General features: G+C 36.1%; 1 protein-coding gene across 2 annotated transcripts; it reads right to left on the bottom strand.

The window, feature by feature from the left end:
• On the bottom strand, positions 1-7,228 carry LOC103324316 (dehydratase family). 2 transcript variants are annotated; one of them, XM_008226359.2, is made up of 14 exons: positions 6,539-7,228; positions 5,309-5,380; positions 4,628-4,675; positions 3,034-3,188; positions 2,746-2,940; positions 2,560-2,671; positions 2,363-2,432; positions 2,214-2,272; positions 1,979-2,102; positions 1,804-1,874; positions 1,489-1,590; positions 1,132-1,212; positions 354-512; positions 1-262 (listed from the first exon to the last, which is right to left on the bottom strand). In XM_008226359.2, the coding sequence occupies exons 1-14, from the start codon at positions 7,094-7,096 to the stop codon at positions 212-214; spliced, it is 1,857 nt and encodes a 618-aa protein (XP_008224581.1). In that variant the 5' UTR covers positions 7,097-7,228; the 3' UTR covers positions 1-211. The 2 variants fall into 2 exon arrangements, with proteins under 2 accessions (XP_008224581.1, XP_088901307.1); XM_089045181.1 differs by having other exon boundaries at positions 5,309-5,392; positions 6,539-7,210.
• Positions 7,229-12,777: the final 5,549 nt, after the last annotated feature.

Below are 12,777 nucleotides of genomic sequence, written 5' to 3'. Positions count from 1 at the left end.
TTTGACAATTCACAAACAAACCTAGGAGCAACAAAATTAAAGCATACCAACATACAGCATAAGAAACACGCTACAGAGCCAAATGGATATTATCCTACAAGGGCAGCAATTAGACCCAACCCAACATCTCCTCATGACAATTTACCAATTTCAGCAACTGCTATCACACTCTATAGTATGCCATCTATGTAATGTCCTCTCCTCACCACCATTACTCATCAGTCACGCAACCCTTTGAAGCCGACTGCACGTTCTTGATGTACTGGAAATAAACAAGACGATGTAATTCTCAAAATACAACAATCAATCGTAACGAGCAAAAGATGGTTGCAAATCAAGATTCTCACACATACCTTGTACAATATTCCACGGTTAGCCTTGTATGCAGGTGGAATCCAGTTCTTTCTTCGTTTTTCCATCTCTTGATCTGTTAACTGGACATCTATTCTCTTGTTTTCAACATCAACGTTGATGATGTCCCCATTCTCAATTAATCCAATAGGACCACCTTCCTGAAAATAATTCATACTACATTCCCTGAGCACTCTTTATTACTTTGTTCTTTACTGTAATTTGTATCTAAGTTACATAACAAATTTTTTGCATGTTGTAAATAAGCTTGACCACTTTAACACATTAGCTTTTCATTTTCTTGATGGAAGAGATGAATAATTTTTCATTTTCTACAATTGGTTATGATTAAGTAAAGATTAAAGTGCCCAAATTTTTCATGCACTTCCAGTAAAATAAAGCTCCTGAAAAATACAACCAAAGGAAAAACACTGTCATTGGGTCAAATCTGATACTGCATTCTGAATATAAAACTGATGAGATTTTAACACGGGATTATCATATTTTTCTCCTACAGTTTTTTATGATTTCCACGAGTCCAGTTTTGTACTATGCTGAAGGAACTCTGTAGCATGCTTAGATATCTTGAATCAAGTTTATTCTCCGTTCAACAGAAAAGGAAAGCAAACAAAAACCATCGTTTACCATTGATGGACTCTTTTAAGGGCTGGAAGAGGCCACAAAATAACAACACGCACACATAATTGACTAAGTAGGAGACACAAATCTATCAAGGTAAAAGCTAAAAATGCAATAACATTAACTAAAAGTTTATAGCACCTGTGCTTCAGGGCATATGTGGCCAACAACAAATCCATGCGAACCCCCAGAAAACCTACCATCCGTCAATAAAGCAACCTCCTGCAACACCCAAAAACAATATTCATTGAAACATCCAGTAAGGAACAATAGCTGCATACCAACTAAAGCCGTGCAAAGCAGCTTGAAGGGACCATGATGGGATTAATTGTTTAAATAAAATAATAATAATTAGCTCGTTAAAATAAAATCTTTACAGTTGGACCAATCAAGCAACTGGCACAGTTCATGTGAATGAAAAGCAAAACATTTTAAGTCAACCTGCAACAAAAACAGACAACCAACAACCACCAAATCATGGATTTCAAATAACTATACCTTCCCTAGTCCTGCACCCATTATTGCACTTGTTGGTGTTAACATTTCAGGCATGCCTGGTCCTCCCTTTGGCCCCTCGCCTCTGATAACAACTACTTTCCCCTGCATGATGACAAATATATACAAGAAATTAGCTATGTAATTTTGACATGTGAGTTTGACATAAAAAAACCCCTTACAATTTTAAAGGCCATCGTGCAACAGACATGATGCAGAAAGCAATGTGCAAATAACAGAAACAATCTCGCACTAAGATTGTTAGCTACGTGGTTTTCTAATCATGGTTTTCTAATTTGAAGTTTGTCAATAATAGACCTTAAAACTCATAGGATTCTCTGAGATAGCAGCAATCATTGACTCCTCTCCTTCAAAGACAAGTGCAGGACCTGGAGTATTTCAAGAATTCGGCAGTTAATGGGCATTTGTATTCTATAAAAATTAAAAAAATACAACTTCACTAAACCATTAAACAAATAACAGAAAACAGCACCAGAGAAATATAGCCCCTCTTTCCCCGTAATTTTTGCTACAGAACCCTTTGGTGCAAGATTTCCATATAATATCTGAAGGTGGCCTGTTTTCTTGATAGGGTTTTCCAAGGGCCTTATTATATCCTGAATGAATGAGAGGAAAAAGAAAAAGACAAGAAAAAAGAACGGCATGAGAGAACCATATAAATGTTTGTCTTCAAACACATGGTTTATCAATAGAGACATTTATCATACCTGCCCTTTAGATAAAGGAAGGAAACTTTCAGCATTCTCAGCAAGTGTCCTCCCGGTGACTATAGAATAGATATCCTTATGTTAACGTTATAAGCATTACAGCTTAAACTAAGTGTTTCCAAAGATGTAAACAATCTGAAGATTTATACCAGTCATACAATCCCCATGTAAAAATTGATGCTCCAAAAGGTACCGAATGATTGCTGGTGTTCCTCCAATCTATTAAAATAATCATTACTGGCTCATCAAGAAAACAAGTACCAAATGTAGCCCAGAACTGACAGAAAAATGTCATATACGAGCGAAATGTGCCACCAATTGTAACATTAAGTGCAAGAAAGGATACCTTGTGTACGTCCTCCATGACATACTTGCCACTAGGCTTAAGATCAGCAAGAAATGGAACCTTATCGCTAACCTTCTGAAAATCATCTAGACTTAATTCCAGACCAACAGACCTGCCAAGAATCTTGTCAGTTGATATTTTCATACAAAACAATCATTAGCATCCTGCGGAAATCTGGTTTCTCACCTCGCAATAGCAATCAAGTGTAAAACAGCATTGGTAGAACCCCCTAGTGCCATGACAATAACCATTGCATTGTGTAGTGACTTTGGAGTAATAATATCTCGAGGCTTCAAATCCATTTTTAGTAATTCCAAGAGATACTTCCCAGCCAATCGGCACTCATCCAACTTCAATGGATCTTCAGCAGGTGTAGACGAGCTTTTAGAGGAAAATAAATAAATAAATAATAAGAAATAAAGAAATGGATTGCTTGCAAACATAAATTAAATTCTTCTCTGAAGGCATGTCTACCTGTAAGGAAGAGACATTCCCATAGCTTCAATGGCAGAAGCCATAGTATTAGCTGTATACATTCCGCCACATGCCCCAGCCCCAGGACAAGAGTTAAGGAGAACATTCTTTCGCTGCTCGTCGCTTATGGACCCACTTACATATTCTCCATAACACTACAACATCAATGGAAAAAAAAATTACAAAGAATTTTAACTTCACCATATAGTGAACATAACAATTTATGTTCTGAAACAGCTTTTTATCTTAAAATGCAATGACTACTCACATAAGCAATTATCAGACATAACGAGAAACAATATAGAGGTAATGTAAAACAATATAAATGTAACCTCACAAAAGGCAGAAAATAGCTACTAAAGCAAGACTTAACATCACTAACTGCTATTGAAGTTTAGATTGACATTTTTCCATCAAAACTTGGAATCCAAAATCACAACAGAAAGAAAAAGTCCAAAATAGCCATAGTCAGGCCAAAGAGGTAGAAAGTACATCTTCATTTAAACAGGGTAGCTTTGTACAGTAACAGCATCAAGAAGTTTATTTTACACACAACAACAGCAAGCACTTTCCAGCTCATCATGAACAAAATCTTGTTCTATTTATGGAAGATAAATACATGCTAAATGCCCAGTTTAACAAAAGACTGCCCTGAAAACTTTCCACAGCCCACCATTTTGGAGAGAAATTGACATATTTGGATAACCAAAAAGCATCCCAGCCTAGCCAACTAGCTAATCAGGTGAGCCCCTCCTTGGGTGGATTCCTCCTTTGGCTCCTCAACCTACAGGGTAGTAGCAGCCGTTTGCAGCTGTTGTTTGTATGGGACTTACATTGTTCCCCTCCCAAGGGCAGGTTCTTACACGTTACTCATCCGTCCGCCACTAGAAACACCACTTCTCGTCTGACTTGCATGTGTTCAGCATGCAGCCAGCATTCATCCTAAGAGCCCCTTATCCATTCTCATTCGATCACAGCAAGGAAGCAAGTAAAGCTAGAAAAACCCACATTGGGTTTAGGGAAAATCAGGCTCGAACCAAAGCATGCTCTACCTTATTTTCTGTGACCTTCCCCTCTCCCATAACCCTTCATTAATCTTAACAAAGATACTAGCAATACTATTGATGAGGAAATTGAAAGATAAGCCATTTGTACAAAAGAAAAACAAAAATTAGAATCTAGACATTTGTACTCCGTCCTGTCAATTCACTGAAGTAGTGAATAGTGCACTCCTTGACTGTATCCTTGGAAACTCAGTTGTACTAAATTAAAATGATAAACCCAAATAAATCAACTTCTACATGTCAGATTATTGTGGAAGACACAGACTCAGGCATTCCAAGTATCTATTGAAATAAGAGAGCAATTTCCTTCATCTTATTACTGTAAGTGAAGGCTTCACAAAGGAAATAGAAAGAGGGCAAAACACAAAGCATGCATACACCATTTGTTTTGCAAAAGAAACACTAAGAAAAACAAAATAAAACTACAATTACAAAATACAAAAGCAGTTAACATGATAGATATCTTTTTACTCAGAACCAAAAGTAATCAGCTCCAAAAATATGTTCAAACCACAATTTAGAGTGCATACCTGAAACGCAGACACTATATCATAACTATTGCCTTGGAAGTGTCCAGGCTGCAAGAAAAACAAAAAAGAAGATAAATAAAAACAAATAATATCTAACTGACAGCAATCATATTTTTCTTTTGAAAAGAATATATACAGCAAGCATTAAGTTAAAATCAACTATAATGAACAATCAGGCAACATTAATCATCACATAATAATGCAGTAAAAGAACTAATAATATATTCCAAGATATTTTAGGTCATTGTCACTAAGTACAACAATAAAAAAATCAATACGACATTCTTTTTCGTAATAACATAGCAAAGTACAGATCCAGAAGTACCTAGATTCAGAACTTTGATCCTGAACATGAGTTTAATTCATCTACACCTTATGAAATCCAGAAATAAACTAAACCCAAGTGATATGCAAAAAATATTTGACTACGGAGGAGAAAACATGCTTAAGTAAATGACATCAGTTTCCCTCAAAAAGCCTGTTATCTTATGCAAGATCAATCCTAAATAAAGATAAAGGAAAGCATTGAAAAGTTGATCCCTCGTGACATAATACATTGAAAAACAATAGATTGGCAGAAATCATAGCAAAATAGTTGAGCAAAAGATAAAAAGCTAACAATACAGAAACGAGATTCAATCCACAACTTGCACTTTCAGTAATCAAATAGAGATACTGAACCTTAATAGTTCCACCATAAATCATAATACTCGGTCGGTTGAGCCGCCCCATTGCCATAATTGTACCTGGCATCTGCAAGAAGTGCTAGCATAAGACACGGGATATATTTAGAGAGAGAGAGAACATAATTCATAAACAAAATGACCGCTAAGGCAAGCAACCTTGTATATTAAAAAAGGGGGGGAGAATAGTGGTTAAAAGAGCAGATGTTAGAATGGCTACTTCTATGAGAAAATTTTGAAAATTTGTAGGCACTAATTATCATTCAATAAAGGCCCGTTTGATAACCATTTCAATTTTAGTTTTCATTTTTTGTGCTAGAATATAGAGGAAAAAGAGGGAGAATGAAAGTGAAAATGAGAGTGGAGATGAGATTGAGAGGGAAGATGAGAGGGGAAGATAGCAAGCAACCTCTATACTCTAGCACAAAAAATGAAAACTAAAAACTAAAACTGAAATGGTTATCAAATGGGCCCTAAGTAAATGAGATTTAATAAACTCACCCAATTTTTCTAGAAAAAATAAAAAACTGAAACCACTTCCAAGAATTATTTGATGTTTATGGGTGTTATTCAAACACCTCAACTTTTAAGATGCCATCATCTCTAGTGCAGAAAAGGACAATCATTACAAAAATCAATTGAAAACATATGCTTTATGAATGCTCTACGACTAATAAGGATGCAATTGAAATCACATGGCTTAGGAAAAGCTCATTATGAGTGACGAGATGTAACACAGTAATAAGTTGAACTTATAGAATTGCCTCTTAGTAGAAAACACTCTGCTTAATCTACGAACAAATGAACTTTGACCCTACACAGTCATCCAAATATAGCTCCCATACAAACGTTGTCAAATGCTCACATTTTTCTCAACACGCACAGGTACCCCATTTCAGAAAAGAAGCAGAAACATCAACCAAGAAATCACGTAACACTCAAAAAGTTTTAAATAGCCATCGTAGAAAACTCAATAACAGAATAACAGAAAAGCCCACATTTTCATCCAAAACCCAGTAACACAATCTAATTACATAATAGAAAGGAACCCAAAACCCCCATTAATCACGAAGGAAACGAAAAAAATAACAAATTTAGTTCAACCCAATTGAGAGAAAGAGAGAAACTCTCTCACATCTTCGTCACATAAGACATGGAAACCCATTAACTTCATATATTTTAAAAATAATAATCATAAATTTAGTTTAAACCCAGAAAACTTACGCACATTTTTGTCACAACCGGGGATGGAGATATTGCCATCATACCACTGAGCACCCATAACAGTCTCGATGCTATCAGCAATCAAGTCCCTAGATTGCAAGCTGTAGCACATCCCTCTAGTCCCCATAGAGATAGCATCGCTGACCCCAACAGTGTTAAACCTGAAGCCCACCATGCCAGCCTCTCTCACTCCTTCTTTCACAGCCTCTGACAGCCCCAACAAGTGCATATTGCAAGTGTTACCCTCATACCACACAGAGGAAATGCCGATCTGGGGCTTGCTCAAGTCGTCCTCGGAGAGCCCCACTCCGTGGAGAATGGCCTGGGACCCGCCTTGGGACTTGGGCTCCGTGATGCGGGAGCTGAACTTGTTGAGCTTCTGGGTCAGCGGTGGTGAGTCCACGGTGATGGACGGTGCAGATTGGGCAGTCTCGGAAATGGAGGCTCTGATGGAGAATTGGGGTCTGAGGTGGTGGGGCCCATTAGATGGCGGGAATAGGGGTTTGAAGACGGTGGTGTTGGTGGCGCCTGGAGTTGGAGTGAGGAGGAGAGTGGCTTGCATTATGAGGCGCGAGGGAGAGAGAATGGTGGTGTCGGGTTTTGGAAGAAGGGGAGGGGAGTGGGAGAGTTAACAAGGGTTTTAGCGAAGAAGGGGAAACAGCTAAAATCTAATGCTGTTTCTTCGTGAGTTGAACGTTGGGTTGGGTTGGGTTGGGTTGGGTTGGGTCGGGTCAGTAGAGTTGATAGATGAGTTTTGATTCAGGTTACGTTTTGTTTCTTTGTGGGGTTGGGTGGGCCAGTGTGACATGTAATTTTTGTTTTTTTGGTTTTTTCTTTTTTTAAGAAAGTGACGTGTGAGTTTTCAAACACATTATTTTGTTTCTCTTTCTCTCTTGAAAATGATATACTTGGAGGATGAGATCCAATTTATATATAATAAAAAATGGGTTAACTGATGATTTTCTCTCTGAACTTGCATTTAACTTTCGATTCACCTATATTCATTTTTTCAGAAAATTAAGGGGATGAACTTCTTCTTTTTTGTTAATTTCCCCCTACCATCTAAATCCTCAACATTTCATTCAATTTTCAGTTAAATCATTTTAAAAAATTATTTTTCTGGAAAAAAATTGAAGATCCTCCTTCCCCTTCCATCTCTTCCCTTCCTTCTCTCATTCCCCCATGACCATCATCCTCCACTCCCAGACCAATCCCCTACCCCTACAGACCCTCCCCCCCACCTCTTTCTTTTGTATTTTTCATCCTTCAAACCTAGCCCACCCCATATCTCCTCTGAGTTTTTTTCTCCTCCCATTCCCCCATGACCACCACCCTCCACTCCCAGACCAATCCCCCACCCCACAGACGCCTCCCCTCACCTCCCTCATTCTGTTTTTTTTACCCTCGAGCCTAGCCCACCCCCCTGGGTTTTCTTCTCCTCTTATTCCTCACGTGACCATCACCCTCCACCCTCAGACCAATCCTCCATCCCCAGATCAATCCCCTACCCCATAGATCCTTTCCACCTCATCCCTATTCTTTTTGTTCTCTTTCCCTAGTTGAGACCCATCCCCTAGCCCTTGCCCCCTAAGACCCAGACCCATTCCATCCCCCAGCCCTTGCCTCCAGACCCAGACCCATCCCTCCCCTCTTCCCTGGCGGTTGCAACAGATCCCTGCTCCTGCCCCCCACCCACAAAACCCAATATGCACTTTCGAAAAAGAGAGAGAGAGAGAGAGTAGTATTCGAATTTCTGGTTTTTATTTTATTTTTCATTTTTTATTTATTTTTAACGTACAAAATGACCATTTTGCCTTCATATTTAACGGCAAATTAGATGAAATGTTGCGGATTTAGACGGTAATGGGGAAATTGGAGAGATAGAAAAACTTCATATCCTTAATTTTCTATTTTAAATAAAAAAGATATGAGGTGAATCAAAGGTTAGATACACGTTCAAGGACAAATCACCAGTTTTGAGACACGGTTGGAAAAAGAGGATCTTATTTGCATTGTATTATTATACATGGAGGTCCCTGCTCTCATAGCAGTACACGTTCTAAAATACCTAGTCCTATTTTCTAGTTAAAGCATTCGGTGCTGAAGAGAGTATAAACCTTCCTCATGTAAGATTCAATTCTTATACTCTTAGTTGTTATGGTTTAATTCATACAGTGAGTATAGTTCTTTGCATGAATGACCATCTTATCAAGGTGGGTTCAGAAAGCAACGAAGGAGGAGGTACATGCATAATGCTATGATTCCAAAAAAAAAAACAAAACAAAACAAAACAAAACAAACATGTGCTAAATCAAGTCATATGTTTGATCCTAATGTACTATGGATAGGTTCGCAAATACTTTGAAGCCAGAATCCTAGTTCTAAAACCCTAACATGGTAACCTTAGATAGGTCGAGTCCAACCTAGAGTCAAAACCCTTTTGATATTGGATTACTTTATGGGCTTCTTTATTGGGTCTTTTTCTTCTCTTTTTGTGCTCCTTGGTGTCTTACAAAGATTTGGTATGTATCAACATTAGACATATACTATATTTAAATTGAAAAACTCTTTCTTTTTCTTTATATATTTTGCTGGATGCTCTGAATAATTAATAGAAAGAAACTTGAACATTAAAATATAATAAAGAAACAATTACTTACACAAATAAAAACATACTAAGGAAACAAAAAAAATATCGACGACACACACATGTGTACATAAATCATCTGAATTATGAGCACCAATAGTAATAGGCACCCGTCAATAGTCCAATTTAAAAAAGACATGTACACAAGAAATAAAAACTAGTGATTAGTCAATGGGGTCTAGTCAAGTGAAAAAAGACATTGACTTACAGACCAGTAGTCTTAAGTTTAAATCACTATAGCACATTGTATTGTGTGTGTGAAAACACTCATGACTAGTGGCAGATCCAACCCTAAACCCTATGTTTATATTTTTTTGTTACATATAGGTTGTAGCATGTATTAACTATTAACCTCTTATTTGATAAGGAATAACAAAAATTATCTTAAGAAAATGATTATTTAAATAGATTAAATCTATTATTGTAACCAGTCATAGAAAACTAGAATTGTTAAATTGAAAATCAGTGCTGGAGTCGTAAACTCCTTTAGAGGTTGGTAGTTCAAAACAAAGTAATATGGAAGTCAATGTGGCATATCTTCCTTTAGATCATGGATTACGAACTCGAATTTTAGATTACAATATATTCAAGATCAAATCTAAAGAACATATCTACAAAAGGGTCCATGTCGACCTAGAAGTCATATATTCCCTTTTAAGAAATTTGGAAATGGTTAACAACGGTTCATCTCTTCTTGGTTTGATGATTTTCCTAATTGGTTGGAATATAGTGTATAAAAAAATTTTGCATTTTGTTTATATTGTTATTTATTTAAATCAAATAGTGGAGAATAAGGAAGTGGTGACGCATTTATTGGTGAAAGATTTTCAAATTGGAAGGAGAGAAAAATATTTGCAGTTTAGTTCAAGCAACCAAGGAAACTTTCTTGAGCTTTTACAATTCCTTTGTTATCACCATGAACAAGTTAGAGCAGTAACATTGAAAAATTCTCATGACAACCTTAAGTTGATATCACCAAAGATTCAAAAAGACATTGTTAATGTTGCTTCAGTTGAAACAACTGATGCTATTATAAGTGACATGGGTGATTCCTAGTTTTCTATTCTTGTTGATGAATCTCGTGATGTATTCATAAAGGAACAAATTGTTGTTATGTTTCGTTATGTTGCCAAGAAAGGGTATGTGATTGAACGTTTCATTGGTATTGAACATGTGGCTAATACAACATCTCTCGCACTGAAGACATCAATATCAATGCATTATTTGCTAGACATCATTTAAGCATATCTCGATTGTGTGGTCAATGTTATGATGGAGCTAGTAATGTGAATGGAGAGTTCAATGGTTTGAAAACACTTATTATGAAAGAGAATCTATGTACTTTTTATGTTCATTGATTTACTCATCAACTTCAATTGGCCCTTGTGTCTTTGGCAAAAAACTATAGCCTGGTGCTTTCCTCACCTTAGTTTTCTAAATATTGTTGGGGAATCATCATGATATTTTGACATTCTACGTGAAAAACAAGCTCTCAAAGTTATTGAGGCACTTAGCAATGACTAGCTCTTAAGTGGACAAGGCTTGAATGAAGAAATTGGAGTTAAAGGTCCATGTGATGAATCAAGAAATTGGAGTTAAAGATCCATGTGATACTTGATTTGATGGGGCTCAACCTATGGTACTTTGATTAACTTTGTTACCATGTTTTCATCTAATTGATGGATATAGGAAATTTCATATGATAAAGTGGGCACTAATCAGAAACATGAAGCATTTATTATGTTAGGGTTGCTTAAATCATTTGATTTTGTGTTCAGTTTGCAATTGATGATGATTATACTTGGAATTACAAATGAGTTATCGTAATCCTTACAAAGGGATCACGGAGAATGGCATAAAAAATTAAAATTTTGCATTACTATCGTGTTGTTCTTTTCTATGATGTGGTAGATTTGCAACTTCAAAAGCTAAGGAATCGTTTCACAGAGGTCAACACTAAGTTGCTACTTTGCTTGACATGCTTAAGTCCGAATAATTCATTTTTTGCTTACGCCTTTCTGAACTCTACCCAAGTAATTTTTCTATTGATCAACTCATGGCACTTGAAATTCAATTTGTGAATTATATTGATGATATGCATTCCAATACAAAGTTTCAAGAATTGAACGGAATTTCTAATCTTACAAAAAAAAAATTAGTTGAGACAGGAAATCATAAAGTATATTCATTAGTGTATTTACTCATAATATTGGCATTGGCACTTGCAATTGCTACAACTTCTGGTAGAAAGGGTATTTTATGGTATGAACTTTGTTAAGAATTGGTTGTGCAATCGAATGGGAGATCAATGGATGAATGATAGCTTGGTTGTATATCTTGAGAAAGACATATTCAATGAAATTGATAATGAGCTTATTGTACAACGTTTTCAAAACATGAAACTCGTAGGGGACAATTGTAAATGTATTGATTTACCATGTTATCAATTTTTAAAGTCTCTTGAATTTTTGCACTTGTGTCTCGTATTTTATCTTTGTTATGCCCACACATAGAAAAAATATTGGGTTCGCCACTGCTCATGACATCTAGACTATATCACTTGTATCTTTTTTTAAAAGTAAATTTAGCTTAACCTCTTGAAAGTCATTTTTCCTCAACTTTACAACCCATCTCTTTATTTTTGTATGAATAAAATCCTGTCTTTTCTAAAGCGCAAAATCAAATTTATTGTACTTTTTTTATTCTTAACATACCCCCAAATTTTTTTATTAAAACCTAACATACCCCCAACAAAAGTGAAAGCTAAAACCTAAATTTACTTTATTTTTCATTTTGTATATTAATGTAGGAACCAATATAGAAACAAATTTTAATTGGATTGTAACTAATGACACACGTTCAATTTGGAAAGATCTCCAAATGAATGTAGATCTTTATTTGTGAAAGGCATAATTTGTAAATAAATCAACTTATATGGACAAATGTTATCATAACGTAAAATTGAGTTTTATTTAAAGATTGTATTATTGGTGGATTATTGTCTAGAGTTTTTAAATTATTATAAAGCCCTATTTTAGTATGACACTAAAAAAATAGTGATTAAATTTGAACACATTATTTTTGTAATTGGATTGTACTGCCAAGTGAAGAAGTTTTTGCCGCTAGGTATAAATTTAGAAGCAGAGTCGCCAAACCTAACGCCTACCATTCACGGGACACATGCAATGCTTAAGGTGAAGGTGATGAAGGAGGCTTATTAATGGCTGGACTGGAAAGCAATAATGATATGGAGCTCTTGTGAATGACAGCATGTAATGGAGTGGGATTGAGATTGGTTTCATTTTCATAACAGTGCATGTAAAATCAGCGGTGCATATTTGGTGAGAAATTAACTCGGTAGATGATATTAGCCCACGATCATCAGTCGTGTCATGTCCAGTCCAATAATTAATCTGGCATGTTCTTTACACCTAATTTGTTTGGTTAGATAGTCTAGATTGGCTGCTTCTTTTTATTTATTTATTTTCTCTAACTAAACTAGCCGATCATCGTCTTCATTTAGGTTCGTCAAACTACACAGTTTGTGCGTCACTCTACCTACCACGGTACCCCCCCAAATTATTGTTATTATCTTT

The sequence above is a fragment of the Prunus mume genome, linkage group LG2, assembly GCF_029339155.1.
Source record: "Prunus mume cultivar Tortuosa linkage group LG2, ASM2933915v1, whole genome shotgun sequence".
Taxonomy (NCBI): Eukaryota; Viridiplantae; Streptophyta; class Magnoliopsida; order Rosales; family Rosaceae; genus Prunus; species Prunus mume.
Note: the sequence above shows the minus strand (reverse complement) of the source record. Positions and strands in the feature narration are given on the sequence as shown.

Excerpts from the sequence above, each read along its gene's own strand:
- LOC103324316 (XM_089045181.1), bottom strand. The coding sequence starts at position 7,096 with ATGCAAGCCACTCTCCTCCTCACTCCAACTCCAGGCGCCACCAACACC. Across the intron at positions 4,676-5,308 it reads TTTATGGTGGAACTATTAAG|CCTGGACACTTCCAAGGCAA; the intron begins GTTCAGTATCTC and ends TTTTTCTTGCAG. Across the intron at positions 1,591-1,803 it reads AGAATCCTATGAGTTTTAAG|GGGAAAGTAGTTGTTATCAG; the intron begins GTCTATTATTGA and ends GTCATCATGCAG.